This window comes from Perna viridis, chromosome 11, assembly GCF_037379345.1.
Source record: "Perna viridis isolate PV_CMFRI_1.1 ecotype Kerala chromosome 11, ASM3737934v1, whole genome shotgun sequence".
NCBI classification, from domain to species: domain Eukaryota; kingdom Metazoa; phylum Mollusca; class Bivalvia; order Mytilida; family Mytilidae; genus Perna; species Perna viridis.
In genome coordinates this window covers 9476942-9499418 of record NC_142455.1, presented here as the reverse complement: position 1 = coordinate 9499418, position 22477 = coordinate 9476942, and the positions used below count along the sequence as shown (strand labels likewise).

At 33.7% G+C, this 22477-nt stretch overlaps 1 protein-coding gene across 1 annotated transcript; it reads left to right on the top strand.

Moving 5' to 3' along the window:
• The first annotated feature begins 11 nt into the window (after nucleotides 1–11).
• LOC148602903 (dipeptidase 1-like) lies at nucleotides 12–21307 on the top strand. The gene is made up of 11 exons (XM_088552143.1): nucleotides 12–141; nucleotides 6117–6377; nucleotides 7285–7462; nucleotides 9307–9439; nucleotides 10483–10633; nucleotides 10784–10850; nucleotides 11322–11498; nucleotides 12138–12240; nucleotides 12818–12893; nucleotides 15130–15265; nucleotides 19430–21307. Exons 2-11 carry the CDS (start codon nucleotides 6142–6144, stop codon nucleotides 19523–19525), a joined length of 1353 nt encoding a protein of 450 aa, XP_088408269.1. The 5' UTR covers nucleotides 12–141; nucleotides 6117–6141; the 3' UTR covers nucleotides 19526–21307.
• The last annotated feature ends 1170 nt before the right edge of the window (nucleotides 21308–22477 follow it).

Sequence of the window (22477 nt, the reverse complement as noted above, 5' to 3'; positions counted from 1 at the left end):
TTTGGGTCGATTTCATAAATGCATGAGAGACTTTTAAGATTTAAATCTTCTTTTAAATTTGTTCGGGTGTTTCATTGACAGCAATCTTATTTCTTAAGCATTTATAGTTCACGGCGGACCGAAGGATAAATTGAATTTACGGTAAGCAAAAATAATTGACCTGGTTCATATGAGAGATTTTTTTATGGAGTGTGCGTTTGTTGATATGCGTATAGTAAAAGAAATTGGTTTACATACATTGTAAGCATTGAAATCTTTAAAATATGTAATAAAAACACTAATGAAATTGATTGAAAAAAATACTAAAAACGAACGTTTGCAACTATATTTGATACATATGCCACTAGAGCAGTAAAACTGATTCAAAATATGTCCATTTCCATCATCGTTATTCGAATCAAGTGTCAGTCCCTGTTAGAATCAGGCATTCGGCGAAACATGGTATAAAAAACCACCATTTTGATAGTGTAATTTGGCTATTTGCACCACAAGAATCAAAGAAAACAAATACTAGAGGAAGTCGCGTTTTCGCAAGAAAATGGCAATTATTGGGCATTAAAGAAAATGTGGGTGTAGGGACAACAAGCCTGCGTCCAGTGATCTCTAGACATATACGTTTTTACTAGTTTTCAAATGGACATACGAACAAAGCTTGTAACGTCATAGCCCCGTAATACCGCCCGTCGCTACTACCGATTGGGCGATTTAGTGAGCGCCTCGGATTGGACCCGGAACGGTTGGCAACGACCGTACCGCTGTGTGCCGAAAAGACGCGCAAACATGATCGTCTAGAGGAAGTAGAAGTCGTAACAAGGTTTCCGTAGGTGAAACCGCGGGAGGATCATTAGGACGGGGCTTTATTATTATTGTAGATGATCTGAAAAATAAATTGCTCACAATTTTCTGAAACATCAGTGACATACCAATATAGAGGTTTATTGACTAGCCTTCGAATATTGGGGTAAATACGATCACTGCCTATACGATACAAAAGGCAAAAGTGCGGCATATAGCTTTCCAATACGGATTTAGCCTCCAATACGGGATTTAGCCGTCCAATACGGATTTTACCCGCCCAATACGTCATACTGAACTGGTTAAAATCCATATTGGCCTAGGATATTTGAGTAGTTAGTCAATAAAGGTATAATAACTGTATAAGGTTTTCCATATTGGCTGAGTTATTGGTCCTCAGCTAGAAATGTTGGCAATATGGCTAACCTCGGACCGATAAATAAGCCAATATGGAAAACCTTACGCAATAATACTATAGAATAACCAACTAAGTCAAATGCTATTTGAGTAATAATAGTTACATTAGTTCAGTCTTAAGGAGGTAGTCCTAGGATAAGGGACACAACTCATAAAATCATTGGAACGTTTGTATTCAGCATTTTACATCAATCTCATGTAAGCATCAAAGTAAATTGGACTGATTTCATTCTATTTCATATGAAAGCTTGATGGGCTTTGGTTAAATTGAATATGATACAAGCATATCACTGATTTCAAGAGTTATGTCCTTTACCCTAGGTCTACCTCCTTAAATCACATGACAGTGTACAGGCAGATTACAAAGCTTAAAAAATTACAAAACTAAATCATAATATAAACGATTCACTAGAGCCAATTTATATAATCAGTTCGGTTTATCGTTTTGGTTTCTGTTCACTTAAAAAATACATTGAAAATTATAAAAGCAACGTGCTTTGAAAATGAAAAGTTCAAGGCTACAGACGTTTTTTTTTAAATGATAAAAATGTAAGTAAGTACGGTACAGCCTCGTACCAGTTTTCTTTTGAATTCATGTTAATATTGCATTTCAAATCAGAAAGACATTTAATGACGGTTTGTATTTTTAAATTCAAACATGCATGACTTGTCCTTAGGTACGACCAAAAACAAACTATTGTTCGTACAAGTGTTAATTTACCAACAGGTATATATGAACGTATTCTATGTCGTAGGGCATCGTCTTTTTGCGCCAATTGGATAAATTGTAGTTAAATTGAGCCAAAAAAGTTTTTTTTTTCTGTGTAGTCCTTTTCCGTGTACTCTGCATAGTTTCAGTTTTTGGTTCCGAGGTACATGTACATTTTTGTACACTAGGCTTACCCTGTTTTAGTGTGTTGTATTATTAAGAGAGAAACTTCATATGTTTCATTTACAGGGTGTCCTTCAAATATGCATATGTTATACGAAGAATTTATAATCGTGACATGTTTATTTTGATAAATCATACTTGTAAATACATGAACCACATAAAAGTCTTTTCATGAAATCTGAAGATACAGCATTCATGGCTTTAAGAGGCCGTAATTCTATGAAAAATTATGAAATACGCTGCAACTTCATCATCAAAGGGAGATAACTCACCTTTCTTCTATCAAACTTGAACCAGTTTTGGAACAAGAAATTTAACTACATGTAGTAAGGCACAAACCATTTTCTTTTCTACAGTGTTAAATAATCGGGGAAATATGAATCATGATTTTATTTTTTTCTGTCCATGGCTGAGTTCAAAATTTGTTTTGCTTTTTTAGTTAACTTTTTTTCAAATACCCCCCCTTTTCAGTATAAAAATGAGCGGTGCCTTAAGGCATGGTTCAAAAATAAAAAAAAAAAAGCTGGTTTATGACATATGAAACAGTAGTCCGAATTTCCTCTGACCCGGCAACCGTTATCTTTTTTATTTGGATTTTGATACCCCAACCCGACATATCAATATCCAAATAAAAAAGAGAAGGGTCGCAGAGTCAGAGGATTTTCTGATTAATGAAACAGATTTCTCAATATTATTGACTAACGTTCGAATATGGGCATAAATATGACCAAAACTGCCAATACAATACAATACAAAATAAAAAAAAATAAATAAAGTGCGCCAATACGGGATATAGTCGTTCAATATGGATTAGGTGTTCAATACGGGATTTAGCCGTCCAATACGTCATATTAGACTGGTCAAAATCCATATTGGCCTAGCGTATTAGACTAGTTAGTCAATAAAGGCATAATTGCGTCGAGTTTTCCATATTGGCTGAATTATTGGTCCTCGGCTAGAAATATTGCACTTCGGCTACGCCTCAGACCAATAACTAAGCCAATTTGCAAAACCTTACGCAATAATACTATAATATCATTATATCACGAAAACCAAACAAACAAAACAAAAGAGAACGTATTGATATTTAGATTTATAGGTTCTTTCTAGCCTGTATTCGGCATGTTTCAAGTTCCGATGCAATCCAGGTTTACAGTGGTTGCACTGTGTTCTATTTTTAAGACAGTCACTTAATGCTTTTTTGAAAGACTGTTCTTAAGATATGCACAAAGTGAAAGAATCTTCTTTAAACAAAGGATTTAAAATTGCCATTGATATTTTGATATGTTTATAAATAGCTAGCTCATTAAAGTCTTAGATTACTATAGGTTTTATGTAGTGTCCTTTTTGTACTAATATGTACCGCATGAAATATAATGTATCGTACCTATTAACACGTTTGCATAGGCTTCTGGAACAGGGTTATGTTGCTACAAGATTGAAGTCATCACTACAGAAGTTTTGTGGTCGTCATCATGAACTCGTGGATTGTTATGGTGTATCCATCAGTACCATGAAAACTGATTTATTCAACGGGTCATACTTTTCCTTTCCTCGTTTGTCCACCCCGGACTTGACTTTTTATGAGCAACTCGGCGGGTGTTTCTAGAAAAGCAGAGGACGCTTACCCTACCGGTGCACCTGGTCCATGCTCCCAGTTTTTAGTGGAGTCCGAGTTGCTCATTTGCCTTTGTTACTTTGTATGTATGATTTTAGTTACTTAATGTTCTTTGTTGTGTATGTCTGTTTTCCATGTCTGGTCTTTGTCCCTGGATTACATTCTTTTGATTACCGCTATAACCTTGGTTCCCTTGACTATCCTTTGCATGAATGTATGGTTTTTAAGTGTAAGTGTTTGTAAGAATCGGGCAAAATAGGAATCGATCTGACCGTCTGTCTGTCTGTCATCTGGACGTCCATATGTACATATGCCACATTAAGTGTATAAATGTTTGTAAGAATCAGTCAAAACCCCACCAATCTGACAATGTAATATCACTCAAGGATGTTTTCTCTATTTGGAAAGACCATTACTTGATCTCTGCATTATTGGATTTGCTCAGAGAGTTTTCAATAGAATCGTAGAAAAATTAGATTTTTGACAGAGCTATATGTCCTTGAAATCTTCATTTTCAGTGCATTTCAATAATTTCAAAATGATGGTGTTTTTTTTTTCATACCATGATTCACCCACTGCCTGATTCTTACAACGACTGACACTTAATTGGTTAATCTGTTTTTTTTTTCCAGTTCCATGGAATATTTCGTTATGTTTACATCTAAATAAATACATTCAAAACGTATCGTACAATGGCGAGTGGGGGTTATCCAGTGATTACCCCAATATCATTTGGAAACTACCCCTTTACAACTGGGGTAACCGTAACCGGGGTATACAGGTTAAAGCATATCAAAGCGCCAAGTTTAACTGAATCATGGTAAAAAGAGTTATAGTATATAGTAAGAGTGTTCATTAAAATTCTTCTTAAAGTTTCTAGTTACGGTACATAAATAATCATTACCCTTTGGTGATCGATAAAACAGACGATCGTGGTTGCAAACCATTCAATAGTCAGGAACCTCTTTGAAATGGCCCCTTGTCAAAACTTCTAGACCCACACCTGTAAAGAATCCCCACATCCGAAAATATTATTATAGATAAACGAATTAATACTATGAGTTATTTTGATAGTATAATCACACAGCAAAAGTTTTCGTAGGACAATTACCTTAATCTCCGGATCAATACAAATAATTCACGGGCAGTCTACATACATGTATTATAAATTATTATGATATTATATAACACTTCATACAAAGATCAACATTTTCTATTGGATAAGCATTTGTGTTATTTTGGTCTGTTCCTTTCTTGCTTCGCTCCCTAAAATGATTGTTAATTTATGAGCATTTAAGTTGAAGTTTGTTTCCATTTATGATGACTTTAACTAGAAAAAACATGAATAGTGGATTCGAAGTGTCCATTTTTGTTATTTGACTATTGTTGATTTATTTAAATGTAAAATACTTGTAAATTTCATTCCAGTTAGATATTCACTTTATCTGAGGTAATGCAACAATTACGGTGTGATGTATCAAAAAAGGTATTCAGTATAATATAACACATACATGTATTACCTGAAGCAGAGGGTGATACCCCGAGAAAACATACTCAGAAAATATATCACCCTCGACTGCGTCTTGGGCCACATATCTACCTCGAGTGTTACTTCGGCGTACCACTTTTACTGGTGGCAATAAGTATATAATCATATTCACACATTACTTGTAAAAGATTTCGAAAAGAAACTATTGTGATTACCCAAATCTCCAGATCAATACAACTGATCCGTGGGAGGTCTAGATACATGTATTTGACGGTAGTGACAGATTGGTAAAAATTTTCATTACTATATAAGATTACTTCATGTGAATTTTCACGGTCTAATGCTTATATTCATATACATTATACAAGTGTCGAAGTCGATGTAAATAAAATATGATCAGGAATAATTAAGCAAACAAAATCATGGACCGTGTTGTATAAATGGTAAACTTGTGGTGTTGATCTTGTGATTAAAGATATTTTAGAACAAAAATTAATGGGCGGGGCAATGAACAATGACAAATAAAATAAATAATAAGACCCAGTGGCGCTTCTAGAGAATAGCCTAACTCTAACCGAGAGAAAGGGGGTGGCAAAAAAGCCCTGATAAACACATTTTAATGGACGCATTTAGACACAAAAATACATTATTTTCATTTTTTTCAATTGTTAAGGGTGAGCCAGGGCCCCATCACCCTTCTTGGATACGCCTATAAGACCATGTTACTTTGTAAAGACATGTTTTTAGAGGAATGGGTGGGTTCCAGACTTCTTTGCTGTACAAACTTTACACAAAACTATAATCTTATTTAAAAAGGGGAGCCATGTTAGTTTCAAATGATAACAAATTCATCTTTTTTGTTGTTGATGAAATGTACTTTTTTGAAAAATGCCTGTTACTTTCAGCTGAAGTACAATAACGTGATTCAGAATGGATATGCAAAAGTTTTCCGAAGACAGGACCAGTACAAGTTCTTTCGGAGGAGGAAGTTCTTCCTTTCGGAAGAAGAAAACGCGCAGCAAAATGATATACGGTATTATGATATCTATTCTTATCGGAGTTCTTATCGGATTGGTGGTCGGAATACCCTTGACGGATCAGAAGTCATCAGACCCAAACCAGCAAGCTGCCATGGAAGTTCTAGCTGAATACCCATTGATTGACGGGTAAATTTTTCGTTGTATTTGGTTTTCAAGGAATTGAATTGTTTTGATTATATTAAAAAATAGGTTCGAGTGAAAATACACGGTCAAAATTCAGGACAGGCCCAATAAACTACATGAAAACGATTTGGTCAGAAAATACCTCTTATACATTGAATAAATACCATTTATACATCGACACCCCCCTTCCCCCCTCCGAAAAAAAAACAAGCAAAACAAAAACAAAACATAATAAATTGATCTATTCCGTGCTATATCCAATTACGAAATACCGTAGTTCCTCTATAAAAACTTAAATGAGAACCGTTCCTAGGTACATGTAGCATTTATACGGACAATATGAGAATTAAAGGGAAAAGAAAAGGCAATATTCTTTAAATAAATAAACTGCATGTAAGCGAAATGAAGTGACTAGATGTCACTGTAATAATGTAACAGTAACTTATAATTTGAAACTTTATTCAAAGTAATTACTTTGCAGAATAGTTGTACATGTAGTTACATGTACATGAGAGAAGTTAAGTATAAGTGTTTGCAAGAATCAGGCAAAATGGTTAAAATCAGAAATTTCATAACCCCACCGATCTGACAATATATTTTCACTCAAGGTTGGTTTCTCTATTAAATATGACCATTATTTGATCTGTGCATCACTGGTTTTGCACAGAAATTTTGCAATAGATTGTTAAAAAAATGAGGTTTATGACAGAGTTATCTGCCCTTGAAATTGTCATTTTTAGTGCATTTCAATAAAATTAAATGGTTGAATCTGATGGTGCAAATAGTCAAAGTACACTATAAAAATGTTACTCTGACTGACTGATTTTTACAGGGACTGACACTTAAGAATCAACAACATATGGTTGCTTTATATGAAATGAAGCAAAAATAAATCTTTTTTTTTATTTAGGCACAACGATCTACCTTGGCAGTACAGACAGTATACCCAAAATAAAGTTTACTCGGCAAATCTCCGGGAAAACACATCGATGCAATGGCCAGAAACTTTGAATATGACATTCGACTTCACCAGAATCCCCCCTCAAACAGATATAAACAGACTGAAAAAGGGAATGGTTGGTGCTCAGGTAGGAGTTACAAAATTAATTCGGTACTATGGGAAGGATGGTTGGTATCCAGGTTAGGGTTCGAATGTCAGTTTCTTCAAATAGAGAATTAAGTATTTTTTAAATAGATGGTGATTGTCCAGATTAGAGTCAGATACATGTACAGGTAATTCATATCTTAAAGTAGAGAATTCATTGCTATGAGAAGGGTGATTGGTATCCAGGTTAGAGACACATGTAGTTCCTTTGCTCAAGTAGAGAGTTAATTTCTTTGGAAAAAGGTGGATTTTGTTCAGGTTATAATCAAGTACATGTAGTCCTTTTCCTCAAGTAGAGAACTCAGTAGTGTTGAAAGGGATGTTTGGTTTCCAGGTTAGTCCGAATATACATGTAGTCTCTTTCCTTAAGTAGCGTATTCAGTAGTATTGAAAGTGATGGTTGATGTCGAGGTTAAAGTCAGATACATGTAATCCCTTTCCTCAAGGAGAGAATTATTCAGTATTCTGGAAAGGGATGTTTGGTGTCTAGGTTAGAGATACGTGTAGTCCCTTTCCTCAAGTAGAGAATTCAGGATTATGGAAAGTGATGGCTGGTTTTCAGATTGAAGGGATGTTTAGTGTCAAGGTCAGAGTAACCTTTCCTCAAGTGCATGTAGAGAAAGCAGTTCCTTGCATGGAAATTAATTGTTGGTTAGATATATACTCTTCTTACATTTTGTTGAAGCAAGATGATTCAGAATGACGGAAAGATATGATTGATGTCTATTATTTTATTTAATAGTTTATCTTTCACCAATTAAACATGGTGCGTATACGGTGCATTAATGTACTTGTGAAACTATAAGCTGCGTTTTTAAACGAAACGAACTTAATGATGTATTTGATTCTGAAAGTGGATGTAAAATGGAAGGAAAAGAAAGTAAGCACGAATGAGCAGTCATTAATTGTGTCCTACATGTACATATATATGCTTCAATAAGTGATATTTATAGATTTTGTAAGACACATCAATTAAATGAACATAACAGCTGCAACTAAAGTAGTACTAACTTGTAATAAAACAGGCTTTAATTGTTTTGAGATGAAAGTTTAACACATATATTGTGTATGTAAAATGCACAATTATGAGGGAAATTCCCACATCCATATATTTAGGCAATTATTTTGTGAAGAGGAGATTTATGGAAATATAATAGTCTCCCCGATTTTATGCATTTCCAAAAGACACTTTATGACGCCATATATTTTGATCCCGTTTATGTCTATCTTATATTTTGATTCCGATCCAGGAAAGAAAAATCTGTAGAGGTTTTAAAAAGAAATCATTAAACAAATTGAACATACGAAGACTCGTTTACATCTTTTTAAGTACAGATCAATGTAAAATTCAGGCATTCCTATAGCCATGGTAATACTGAATGTATCGGACTGTTTTAATTTCTGAAATGTATTTAATACTTGTACAACTCAGAGAAAATCCCTTTTCCACTTTATTGTGAAGATCAAGAATGGGATTAGAGACTGAATCATTTCAAATTAAACAACACGTCCTAAACAAATGTACAAATTGGTAACATTCTATAACCATAGAAATTGTTCTCGTAGGCGACCGAAACACCCCTAAGTGTACGTCGTCCTTTTTCTTCTCATTTTGTTTCCCTTTGACTAGGTAAAATAACATGTATAACTCCTCTTCACCAATCAATCTCAGTACTATCAGTAGTCATAAATTATTCGTATGGTAAACAAATGCATACGTTTTAGTAATAAATGCTGGAAAGAATTTTAGGTGAATCACCATTGGCCTGATTCTTACATGTAATGTCACAGGTAACTCAATCCGATCACGAACGTCCTTAATTTCAGTTTTGGGCAGCTTTCGGACTTTGTAACTCTGTTGGTAAGGATGCTATCAGGATCGGAATGGACCAGGTAGATGTAATACACAAGTTTGTTCAGAAGTACAGCGATGTATTTGAATTAGTTACGACTGCTCAGGGTAAAGTTAATACTGCTATCTACAATACACAAGATATAATCATTAAAGTAACCTCTCTTGGTCGAACCACTTTTGACTTAAAAATCGATACGGTTTACACAGTTTCAAAATAAATTGAAATTGATACAAAAGGACTTTCGAAAGTTAAGATAAGTTTTCGGACTATTCATGGTTCTGTTCAGAAATCTTTCACTGTACTCACGCCACCGCACAGTAACAATCGGAACTACTCGGCCATTTCCGCTACATTAACAAATAACCTCGGATGTAGAAAGGAGAATTTCTTCTTGAAAAAATTGCGGATATTGTAGTCATACACGAATCGGAGTAGCCTAGTTCTATCCACCAGGTGGCGCTAAACATTTTAGTTGGATAGCACAAGAAATAAAGAACAACAACTCTTCCAAACAATTTTGTCGCGAAGCGAGGAGCTAAGAAAAAAAAGTAATGGTAAAAATGCAACCAGTAACTATTATTTCAGAACCGGGTCGGTCAAATTTCGGACAGATCTATCCGCCTAGTGCCTCCGATGTCTTTCTTTTGTGTAACTAGAAAGTCTGAGATGTTCCGATTGCGCACAGTACTAATCAAATAGTGGTTTTAGAACGAATATAAATGTAGATATAATCTGTGCAAGTGAATGCGTCTGCATTAGGTATAATCAGTTGTATAAACAAAAATATCTTGCTTTGAGAATTGTTGGTCAATCCTGACATTTCGTTTTTACGAAGAAATACCTAATTTTGTTTTTTTTATACTAATTAGGGACTGATTCACAATTTATAAAGGAAAGTCTGATCCAGAAGATAGAAAAGTGGGTCAACGTTATAATTTGCTCATTTTGCCATAGATTTGCACAATTGACAAAATTTCCCAACAATAGGAGAGGGATGCTTCCACTGGACCAGCTTCAAATGCATTCGATTTCAAAGTATATAAGTGGATCCATTAACAATACATATGACATTTTCTAAAAGTCGATATAGTTTCTTCTTCCATATATTTTTTTAATTTAACCCAAGACATGTTCAAATATATTTCAGGTATTCTAGATGCATTTAAGCGCGATAAAATAGGTAGTTTGATTGGTTTAGAGGGTGGCCACATGATCGGAAATACACTCGGAGTTCTACGAAATTATTATGCTTTAGGAGTTCGTTACATGACCTTGACCCATAGTTGTGATACGTCATGGTAGGTTTCTGCCTTATGGTTTATCGATGCTTGTATTTCTATGTTTACTTGTTGAAACAAAAATTAAAGATAAAATCCACATAATTAATCTAAAAAGTAAATTGTCTTATAGATAATTCAAATATGCATGTATTCTTCTCTTACTTGCAGGGCAGAAAACTGGAAGCAAGATTTAAACCAAACGGGCAACATCCGGGGATTAACTGACTTTGGAAAGGTACGTAATGTCACGCTTATGATGGTTGGTTACGTGCTCTTCAAACGTTTAGAACTTAATAATTGCTTAAAGAAGACTGTTTTGAGTGCTTTGATTTTTGTAACGAGTTTTCTTTTAACATCAATTTTACAACATGGTCCACTCAGTAAGTCAGCTATTCCATAGAACTCTATTGTTTTCATATCAGAAATACAACAATTAATACCGTGCCTATGCGTCATGTTTAAACATTTTGCTTTAATTTGGTCAAATTGATATAGTTTTGGTAAGAACACAAATGAAAACACGCGCTGCTACATGTACGTTGGACCAACATTGATCCAACGATGTCTTTTGAGCAACTAAATGCCAACGAACCGACCAAAATTCAGCGTTGGTCCAACTGAGGCTTGCTGACTGGGTTTTAATGAAAAATGTACATTGATTCTGTGAGAACTCATTATACGATGTGTTAAATTTGTATTGTTCCAGACTGTTGTCAAGGAGATGAACCGACTAGGTATGATTATTGACCTGTCGCACGTGTCGAAGCAGACGATGATTGACACTCTTAATATTACAGAAGCTCCGGTTATTTTCAGTCACTCATCCGCGTTTGCAAAATGTAACCATTATAGAAATGTACAAGATGATGTTCTACAGATGGTGGTATGTACAAAATCTAGCGCTGCATGTGAAATGTGTGACCAATCCACGCTATTACACACTGGTAAAACATAAAAATTGAATTATTCAATTCTCATAATAACATTTGATGTTTTCTTCCATCTGTATTAAAGCGTTCGCAATGCCAAACACGGTTTCAGGGATCTTAAAAGCGAGTTGACCCTAACCTCTGACCTTGTTGAACTGGAGTAGCCCTAGGTAAATGCAAGTTTTGCAAAATGAATTTTGTATCTATTATAATATTGAGTTAGTAATAACGGAAGTTGATCTCCGTGGTCTTTAAATAGACACCTCCATTTAAGCAGTTAGATTTGTTTTCTTATAAGGTAGGTGATTTTTGCCTGGACTATTCCAGTTCAAAAGGTCAGATCATGCGGTTACATTTAAAATAGACAATAAACAGTGATCAATAAAAGAAGTTCGACTCATGAAACATCATTTGTACAGCCAATTGACCGATGAGATTATAGTTTGTTTTAATAATATGCACCACAGTTAATGTAATTATTTCAAATTTATTGCCTTTTATATGCTAAACAGTCATATCTTTAGTAACCTAATGCAGTTTTTCTTAGAGTAGACATTCATGCTTCTCTTCATTAATTATTTGTTAATTTTTAGAAAACAAACAAGGGCGTGGTAATGGTAAATTTTTATGACTACTACATCAGCAGGGATTGTGCTCCAATCAACGCAACAGTTTCTACAATAGACCACGTGATTCGTGAGTAGAAAAGAAGCCTCTAAGGGGTTTAGTTCATATTAAAGACCCCTTTGTGGTAAGTTGATGAGCATGCTCAATATTCACTTCCGCTAGGTAGGGCTTGGGTAGAACAAAAGAATTTTCATGGCGAAAGTGTACATTGAGCATGCTCATCGGCTATCCCACAGTTAGAACAAAAGGGTCTATAATTGTTCTAGATAGTCACCATTTGAGGATTAAACACTTCTGAAAAAGTATTTTTGGAGAACAAACAATGTTGATTTTCAACACAACCATTGTTTACAATGTCTCGAAACATTTTTTTGGGCATCTAAATATCAAGTGAATCAGAATATTTGCTCTAGTTATTCATTGCAAATTGTGAAATGCATGAAGGGGGGGTCAAGAAGTTAATAGACGTGGGCGGTCCAATCCAAATTTTAGAAAAAGAAGGGATTCGAGGCAGCTATAATTTGACGTCCCCCACGCCTTGCATTAAAGTAAGAAGATCTAAAAACAAAGCTAGAATTCCAACAACTGGAACCCCTGTCCTGGATTTATCATTGGTATAACTATGCATGCTTGTATTTTTTCTCAGAACACATCAACTATATCAAGGATCTTATAGGGGTCGACTATGTTGGAATTGGTGCTGACTATGACGGTGTGCCAACGTAAGTTCTTTCGATTTAAGCATCGCATGTCATTGATTAAGTTTCAATGTAAAATAGTTATGGTAAAATCGGTTACATTATTTCATTAAATTATTTAATTTGCAGTCTTTATTAAATTCAGATGAAAGATGATTCATACATGTCAAAAACCCACCGAATTCAATTTTATTTTTTCTTCAGAAATAGTTACAGTCTTTATAACCAGTCTTAGTTTGTTGAAATTATATAGATTGTGTTTGCAAGAGTTATCGTACTTGATTTGGTTTGATTTGGTTGATTTTAGTAGGAGATGAATGTAGTTTTCTCAAACATACAGGTCTGAATTTAGAAAAGACAATCTTACGTAAAAATATGGCCAATGTAGACCAAAAAAGCATGATTTGTTGTTTTTTTTCTAAATCATGGATCATCTCTACAATAGTCAGTATCTGAATTTTACATAGACTGGTACTTACGTCCAGTTGACATTTCAGTTTGGACGAGTCTATTGCCATATACATCATGTTTGAATTTACTGTAAATTTCGATACATGTAAATTAACCAAGACATTTTATGATTTTCAGCAATTTATATTATATATATTAAATCTTCAAGATAATTAAGGCTTATGGACATAAACTGTGCGTTTATGCATGTAATTAAAGTATAGGCCACTGGTTTATGTTTGCAGTGTGCGCTTTCTATCAAAAAGTTTCTTCTTATTGTATTCATTGTTCAATCTCTTGTATTTTTTATCTACTCATGTTAAAAACTTAATTTTGCTATATAAAGTGGAGAGATAGACTATGAATAAACCAAGAATAGGCAGAAGGAGCATCGGTTTCTCCCATGAAGTCTGATGAAAATGTAAAATGGCGGGAAATTACTTTCAGAACCGGTGGTTAAACAGCCACGTGCATTTGTAATGGGGGAATGTACACTTCACAGACAGTTAATATATATTTTATTGTGCATGGTATTTGGAATGACCCTTTTTTATATCGTTAATCTGTTTAGGCTTAGCTTATAAACCCTGTCATACATTCCTTGTCATAGGTCGTCAACGAAGGATTTCCATTTTCATCTGTCCTGGGCTAGCTTGTCAATCTGACCCCATGTCTTGCGCTGTTGTTTTCCCTCCTGTTGTGCTGATCGTCTCCATGAGTTTCTAGGTCGTCCTGGCTTCCTTTGGCCTTATGGATTCCACTTTAGTGTTTGGTGTACAGTGGTGGTTTTGGGCTTGCTAAGAGTGTGCCCTATCCAGGTCCACTTCCTCCTTTGTATATCTATAGGAAGCTGGTTCGTCCATTGCCTTTAATTATACTGAAGACGTAATAAACAGTGAAACCTATCTAAACCGAACCATTTTGTTCGGTTTAGGGAGTTATTCGGTTTACATAGTTATACATACATTTACAGCTAGTTTAAATAGACCAGTTCCAATTTCAAAACAAATCTAGCTAGGCTAGTGAGTAATTTAAATAGCTCTTTAAGTAGAAATTTGCCCTACATTATACCAATAAGTCCTACTTAATTACCACAGAACACCTGTGTAATGTTTTGGACACTGTCTTTTAATTTTGAATAGCTGTCAATTATGCTGACCGTAACCTTTAAATTTGCCATCCACCATCATAATGGACAGCTTTTCAAACTTACAAGACAGTGTTCAAAAGATCACACAGGTGTAGTTAAGTACGATTCATTGGTATAATGTAGGGCAGATTTCTATCTAAATGGCTATTTAAACTACTCACTTGTATTAAAATTGGAACTGGTCTATTTCAACTAGATGTAAACCACTTTGGAGATACCCAATTATGTCAGTTGTATACAGGTTTTTTTTCAGGGTTTGGGTTCAGACAGATTTTACTGTATCAGCAATTTTCCTTGTAGCAGTAGAACATAAAATTCTAATGGGATAATTAATTGGAAAAAGTGAATAACAATTTTTTTTCACGAGTTAAATCCTCAAGCGTTCTTGGCACGAGTGATCATATTTTGGTTATTCACGATAAACAGTTGATTATCCTATTTAGATTTGCTTCATAATTTATCGATATTTTCAATATGAATTTTAAATTCTGGCGGATTGATATCAACATTTTGGCGGGAGTAAGCTCAGAGAGCGCAATTACTGAATTTATTTCAGTGTGAATTATCGAAATCTATTAAGTTGGAAACATCTGATAAAACTCTGCTATCTATATAATAAATAAGAAATAGTATAAAAACACATGTTCGTTTCCTTTTTAGTCTCCCTGAAGGATTAGAAGACGTGTCGAAGTATCCGGTACTGTTTGAGGAATTGAAAAAAGGCGGCTGGACAAAAGAGAATCTACAAAAATTAGCTGGAGCTAACTTGATCAGAGCTTTTAAAGAGGTGGAGAGGGTAAGTTGAAAGCAGAACAAGAAACCGAGAGAGGGCTTACTTAGGCTTTGCCTGCTGCATAATTCTTTTCACTTTATGTTGAGTAAAATATTTGGTTTATGGTTTAAACAAAATTAAGCAGAACCGGATCACCGAATTAAGCATAACAATGGAAGAGTCCTGGTAGCGTGCCTGCCCTGAGCATGGGAGGTAATAATTTTGATCCCTAAACTAACCTTACCAAAAACTTTAAAATAGGTAGTCATTGCTTCTCCGCCAAGCACGCGACATATAGGAGATTTTAGTAACGACTGTTTGGCTCGGAGTCAGAATACTGACTGTTTCCAAGTAGGGCTATGTGCATACCTGAGGTCTGTTACTTCTGTGAGCTACATATATAGCTCAATAAAAAAGAAACAGCTTATAGCGTAGACATGTTCAATTTGTCACACGTTTCCGTCCAGAAATGCACGAAATAACTGACATATGATGTTTAACTACAATCAATCATTCAATGAGTTAATCAATCAACCAATCAATTAATCTCAATATTAAGACGCAAGATAATATTTGGACGTACATTTATGATGGTTAACGGTGTAAACCGACGTCCACATTAAAACGCGAAAGAAAGAAATATTTATAGACGTTGCGTACATTGTTGGTGTCACATTCGATTGAACCGGGCCTCTTTCGAAAACCGAAATATTGCTATTAGAATGTGGAGTTATCAAAAGCAATATAGATATTAAAATGTTCGAAAATGGTTGTTGTTTTAGCATTACGATCATAAATCTTTGAAAGATGCCGTTAATTGTGGAGGGAAAGCATTATTCGATCACAAGAACGTCCATTTTCATATGTGGAAGGGTAACATTAAGAAATGCTTGTTTCCCATTTCACCAATACATCTAAGTTGTTTCTTGGCGTATTTTGATAAAACAAACTTTTTTGGAAAGAGCAGTTTGTGCTGCAGACGATGTCATATTTTTCATGACGTAATGATAAGATCAAAGCGTATTACAATATCACAAATATCTCCCCTTTGTTGTGGACATTGTAAAAATGGAAAGAAACCGATTTGAAGACAAAATATTAGACTTTTTTTTAAAGTTATGCGAACAGCTTTTTTTAATCGGGACTTTTATTAACTGTATTGACATTTTATTACATAACCCTGATGAAATTATATATAAAATGTTCAATCCGTCTTTTTTGTTAAAAGCCTTTTTGACCGTATTTCAATTATGTCACAAATCTTCATTTTTTCAACGTTGGTCATTGGCTACTTTCTTGCTTACGGTTGTAAAATATAACAACGAATAGTATTTTTACCAAAGTATATTCACGCTTAAAGGTCTATTTAAAGAATATCATGTTTATTCTAAAAAATAATGAGTTTTATTGTCTAATAGTAGATAAATACGCACGTATGTTGTGATGTCACGTTTTTTTCCTGACGTTTTCTACACATTGCGTGCTACCCAGTCTTTAAAGCTTTTTTCGTTAGCTTTGAGTGACCTAATAACTATGAAATTTTGAATATTACATGTATATATACTGCAGATAATATATCCTAAAAATAATGGTACTTGGTTGAACATGTATCTAAGCGCAGCAATTTGTCTGTGTCTAACCAAAATGTCACAACATCTAAAATGTGTATATTTTATTTATTCCCGTGTACACCATGCGAAATTCGAACGAATTGTTCAAAAAAGCAAATGGTATTGAGTCGATTTCTTCATATACTTAAAAATGTATTCATCCTCCTCTATGATATTTTCTTTTCAGTTTTTTCTTTGGCTTAACAAATGGGTTATATATATATATATATATATATATATATATATATATATATATATATATATATATATATATATATATATATATATAAACCCGTGTCTAACAAAAATGTCACAAAGCGCATTTTTGACGTTTCCAAAGTAATGTTCTGTTTTGCGACGTAAAAACTCTATTAACGTCAATATTGAAAACGATAAAAAGTATTGAAAAGTTATGATACTAGATTAAATTATTACGACTGTTGACGTAATGAATAAAAAATACGATTTTAGCGAATGTGATAAAATAAAAGAAAATAGGAAGAAGAAAGCCCCCCCCCCCCACTTGCGCGCACTCCTGTCTGTTCATATGCAATGATGTCCTGGTGAAATCGGGATCAGCGTGCCTGCATCAAAGTATTTTGAAATGCGTAGACACGCACTTGCACATTTGCTAGTGAAATATTGTAAAATCAACGTATTTCATGGTCGTCTAATTACCTCTGGACAATTATTTTAGCTACAAGATATAATAAGCTGTACAAATATTGCAAGTATATTTTTTTTTCAAATCGGATCAACAAAACAAAACGATGATTTGTTCTGGCGTGGCCTTTTTGACCCCTTACAACTCGAAAACCGTAAGAGATATTCGAAATCTGATTGAAAAATGCAGGCAGGATTACTAATGAGGAATGCAATGAAGAGTCCAATGAAATAAAAAATTTCGAAATCGGACAAAAAAAAAAAGAGTTATGAAAATGTTTTAGGCGTTGCTCAACTTCGACCCCCTATAACTTATTAATGGTCCAAAACACATAAAATATGCTGTACATTTGTTTAGCCGAATTAAATAAAGAACACATTAAAAATAGAATATTTAAAATCGAAGAAAACAACCGTCTTCATGGGTTTTAATAAAATACGTATTTTGGCCCTTTTTTGAAAAGCGACAGGGGCAATAAAGTCCAAATTAAATAGGAATCTTCTTAGTTGTTTGTAAAATCATATCAGTATTTCAAAACAATTCATCAACCACAACTAAAGTTATCGCACGGAAAGGAAGTGTCCCCAGGCCACGACGACGACTGCACCACAACATTATACGACCGCACGTTTTTTTTTTTTTTTTTTTTTTTTTCGTCGTATAATGAAAACGGGAGATTCCGCTCTCAAATTTTCTCAAAGAGGGAGATTTGCCAAGGTTTTGTTTTCTCGAAATGTTTAGCAATGTTTTATGTTTAGCAACAGACCTTATAAATTCCGAAACGAGTACATTTTTTCGGAAATATCAACATACATCTACATTAGAGATATAAAACCAAATAGGAAAGATTCACTTCATACGCTTTCACAATATGATTTCCGGAGGGGGGGGGGGCTACTGACTTTTTTGCTTGTAGGTTTGTTTGCTTTCTGTTTTAGTGAGGGTGTTTTACTTTTTTTCGCATCACGAAATTTGTTTTCATAATCCCTAACATTTTTCTCATAGGATAAAATGTCATTCAAATCATTTTTAAATGGTTGATGCCAAACTATTTACCATATCAGGGTGTAATCTGATCATTTCAATTGACCAAAATGTACGAAAAATAAATATCGAATCGGATAATTAAATAATAAAACATGTCGTGTGTGTTATTTAAAAAAAATATTTAAGCACACTTCTTTTTTCATGTTATGATTATAGAACGATGTACGTCGCAATACAAAAAAGAAGTCCAATTTTGCCGATTTCGACGTTTCCAAAAATGACACCAACAACGTACGCTACGTCATAGTACATGTTAATATCTTCAAACATCAGAAAGGACGTTTTAGATTTTCAAACCTGGAGATTATTTTGTAATTGCATTTGAGCGAATGAAACCACCTTCAATTTTGTGTTTCTGTTAATTTTGTAATTGATTCACTTAATACTATCCTCCTAATGCTCAGAGACTTTAGGCCATGAATTAGATTCATTAAATGGGCAAAAATTGTAATAAAATACGGTTTTATTATTTTTTACATTTTACTGTCCATGGCCATACACTAAAAGAAGACAATTTTTTGTATGAAATCTTGACTTTTCCTCCCTCACTGTTCTTCTTGCCTCGCTTCACTAGGCCTTTACTTTTATTCAAGCCCACCTAACCTGAAATGCTGAATCCGCCCATGAAGGTTGTATTAATTCATGTTGATTAAGATTATGTCAGTTATAGCGTGAATTTGTGGTCTGTATCCTTCACTTCCAGTACCATTTTCTGTCGAGTAGGAGATTCTATCCTGTAAAATTTACTTCCGTAGTAGAACTTGTTTCCGGTTAGTAAACTTTTTGACTTTTCAACTTGCTTGTTATTGTGAAATATATTTTTTTAAAATCTAATAATGATTTTTTGTTATTTTTCATATACCTTAGATAAGAGATGCTAAGATTAATATCCAACCTTTCGAAGAGTTAATTTCTACAGATGAAGTCATCCCTAACCGGGATTGTATCTCGTCATACGTGTAAACTCTCAATACAGCAAAGAATCATATGGAAAATTGACAGCCAATAACTTTACAACGAGTGCAATAGTTGACTTCAATAGATAGAGCTGTTATTCCATTGATTTAAGGAAGATTACCTGTTGAAATGTTTTACGTTGTTAATTAGGAAATTGACAAGGAGTTTAAACTTTGTATTATTTCATAGGTATTTGAATCTTGAGTGATGTAAAGTTATGCGCGGTTTATAAACTATATATCCTTAAGTTGACCAGGTAATAGTCATTTCATCAAGGAAAGAGTAACTTATTAATAATCGTCTAAAACGTTACACAATTTATTTTTTGTTATCAGTAAGATCAATTTGTCCATTTATACAGGTACTTGTATATACTAATTTAAAAGTAGTAATTTTATTAATTCATGGCCATTTTGAACTTTTAACTGATAATGTAACTTTGTGATGGACTTAATTCTTGGAACTGTGTCATTGACGGCTATTCCATTATCAAAACTTTTCATTATTTAATCCAGGCTTCATACAGCACAGCAGTCGCTCACTTCCTCTGTTACTAACTGATGCTGACAGGCCTTTCAAAGTTCTCTTACATTATTCAAGTCAAGTTTAACAAAAATTAACAATCTGATAACCTCGCGTTTAATCAGTCACATTTTCACGACTTCCATGGACTTTGCAATATTCTTGCATGTTTTTAAAGGGCTGACTGCAGCCTATAGAAAGAATTTCGAACGTCAGCCGCTGCTTCGGAGCTTGCATTTCAGGGGCAAATTGAACTTATGATGTTTATTTCATTAATATTTCATGTATTCGCATTATGCATGTGCATTCTATTTCAACCTCACTTAGTTTGTTACCATATAATGGATGCTTTCATAACTGATCTACACTTTATGCTTCTGAATCACATGAATTCGGATTTATAAAGTCTCGAATTCGTGTAACCATAATATTGTTCAGGCGATAGTTAAGTATTTATCTGTTAAAGAATTTCCGTAATTTGTTTAATGTTGAAAATTGAAATTTTCCATCATTGCGCAATCATTGGAAATCATGTTTGATAAAGTTTAAATGTCATTTATCAACTGTATGAAGTTTTACTGTTTGTTGAATTTTGTTTAAACGTGCTCGATTAATTTTATTTCATTTGTATTCGCATTATGCATGTGCATTCTATTTCAACCTAACTTAGTTTGTTACCATATAATGGATGCTTTCATAACTGATCTACACTTTATGCTTCTGAATCATATGAATTCGGATTTATAAAGTCTCGAATTCGTGTAAACATTAAAATGTTCAGGCAATAGTCAAGTATTTATCTGTTAAAGAATTTCCGTAATTTGTTTAATGTTGAAAATTGAAATTTTCCATCATTGCGCAATCATTGGAAATCATGTTTGATAAAGTTTAAATGTCATTTATCAACTGTATGAAGTTTTACTGTTTGTTGAATTTTGTTTAACGTGCTCGATTAATTATATTTTATTTGAACATAGTCACAATCAATGTTGGAACATGTTTTGGGGTTTCCCTTGAACATCTTAAGATAATGTGCTATAAAATGATTTCGGGAAAAATCTACTGCCACTCTCCATTTTTGGTGTTATCTGCAGGGATTCTGTAATCATAGGGATCGTTATTTTCATATACAATATTTATATACAATGTATCTCAATAAATGACTTGAATATAAAATGTATCTCAATAAATAACTTGAATATAAAATGTATCTTAATAAATGACTTGAATATAAAATGTATCTCAATAAATGACTTGAATATAAAATGTATCTTAGTAAATGACTTGAATCAATATATGACTTTAATATACTATAATTCCAATCAATTTCGGTATATTTTTCTCATATATTGCAATTTGATCCGCGGTAGCACGAAATTTTTGCTATATTTTATACTTTTTAAGTAGCACTCCAGCTAAGAATCATGCAAAATGTGATACATGGTCGGAAAGCCTACATATTTTTATTTTTGATATTTTGTTTAAAATGCTTCAGTAAACAAAAATTAACATTTGGTTTTTCATATAACCTATGTTCTTAGAAGATAAAAAAATATATAGAATGCACTGTAGACTACAAAATTTAGGGAGATAACCCTGTAATTGACACTCAAATACAATAGAATCTATTGGATTTTCAATTTTGATTATCTCCAAAGAGCAGGCAGATTTGAATGAATAATTACACATTTCATAATAGAGACCCATAAAACAACTTGATTACAAAAAAAAAATATGTAGCCTTTCTTGGGGTGTATCACTTTTTTCAGATTTGCCTGATTCTTACAAAGACAGCTACTTAAATAGTATTTTACTCTGGATCATTCGTTTGGGAGAAAAAAGGAAAACAAACACAACATTGTTTTCTTAACTTTAAAGGTCCATATAATTTCCTACCAGACAATGTTGTTTTATGGTCCGGTAGATATACCATTGAAAGTATACAAATAAAAATTTTAAAAGTATAATATTTATCAAGATTATAACATGATAAAATAAATCCAAATTGCATTCATAAAGAAGCTTTGAATTCCTTCTCACAAAACAACTTGACAGTGGAGGAACATACATGTACATGTACTCATGGAATACATATGGCATATGCTGTAAATAATGACTGAGATCAAAGAGTAATCAAGGGAACCAAGGTTATAGCGGTAATCAAAAGAATGTAATTCAGGGACAAAGACCAGACATGAGAAACAGACATACACAACAAACAACATGAAGTAACTAAAATCATACATACAAAGTAACAAAAGCAAATGAGTAACTCGGACTCCACTAAAATCAGTGGGCATTGACCAGAGGTGCACCGGTAGGGTAACCTCAGTGTACACAAACATAAAGGAAACAAACAAATTAAATGATGTAATTAATTCAACTGTCAAAAAATGTTATCAGACACTAACAAGATAACTAGTTTGAATGAAAGCA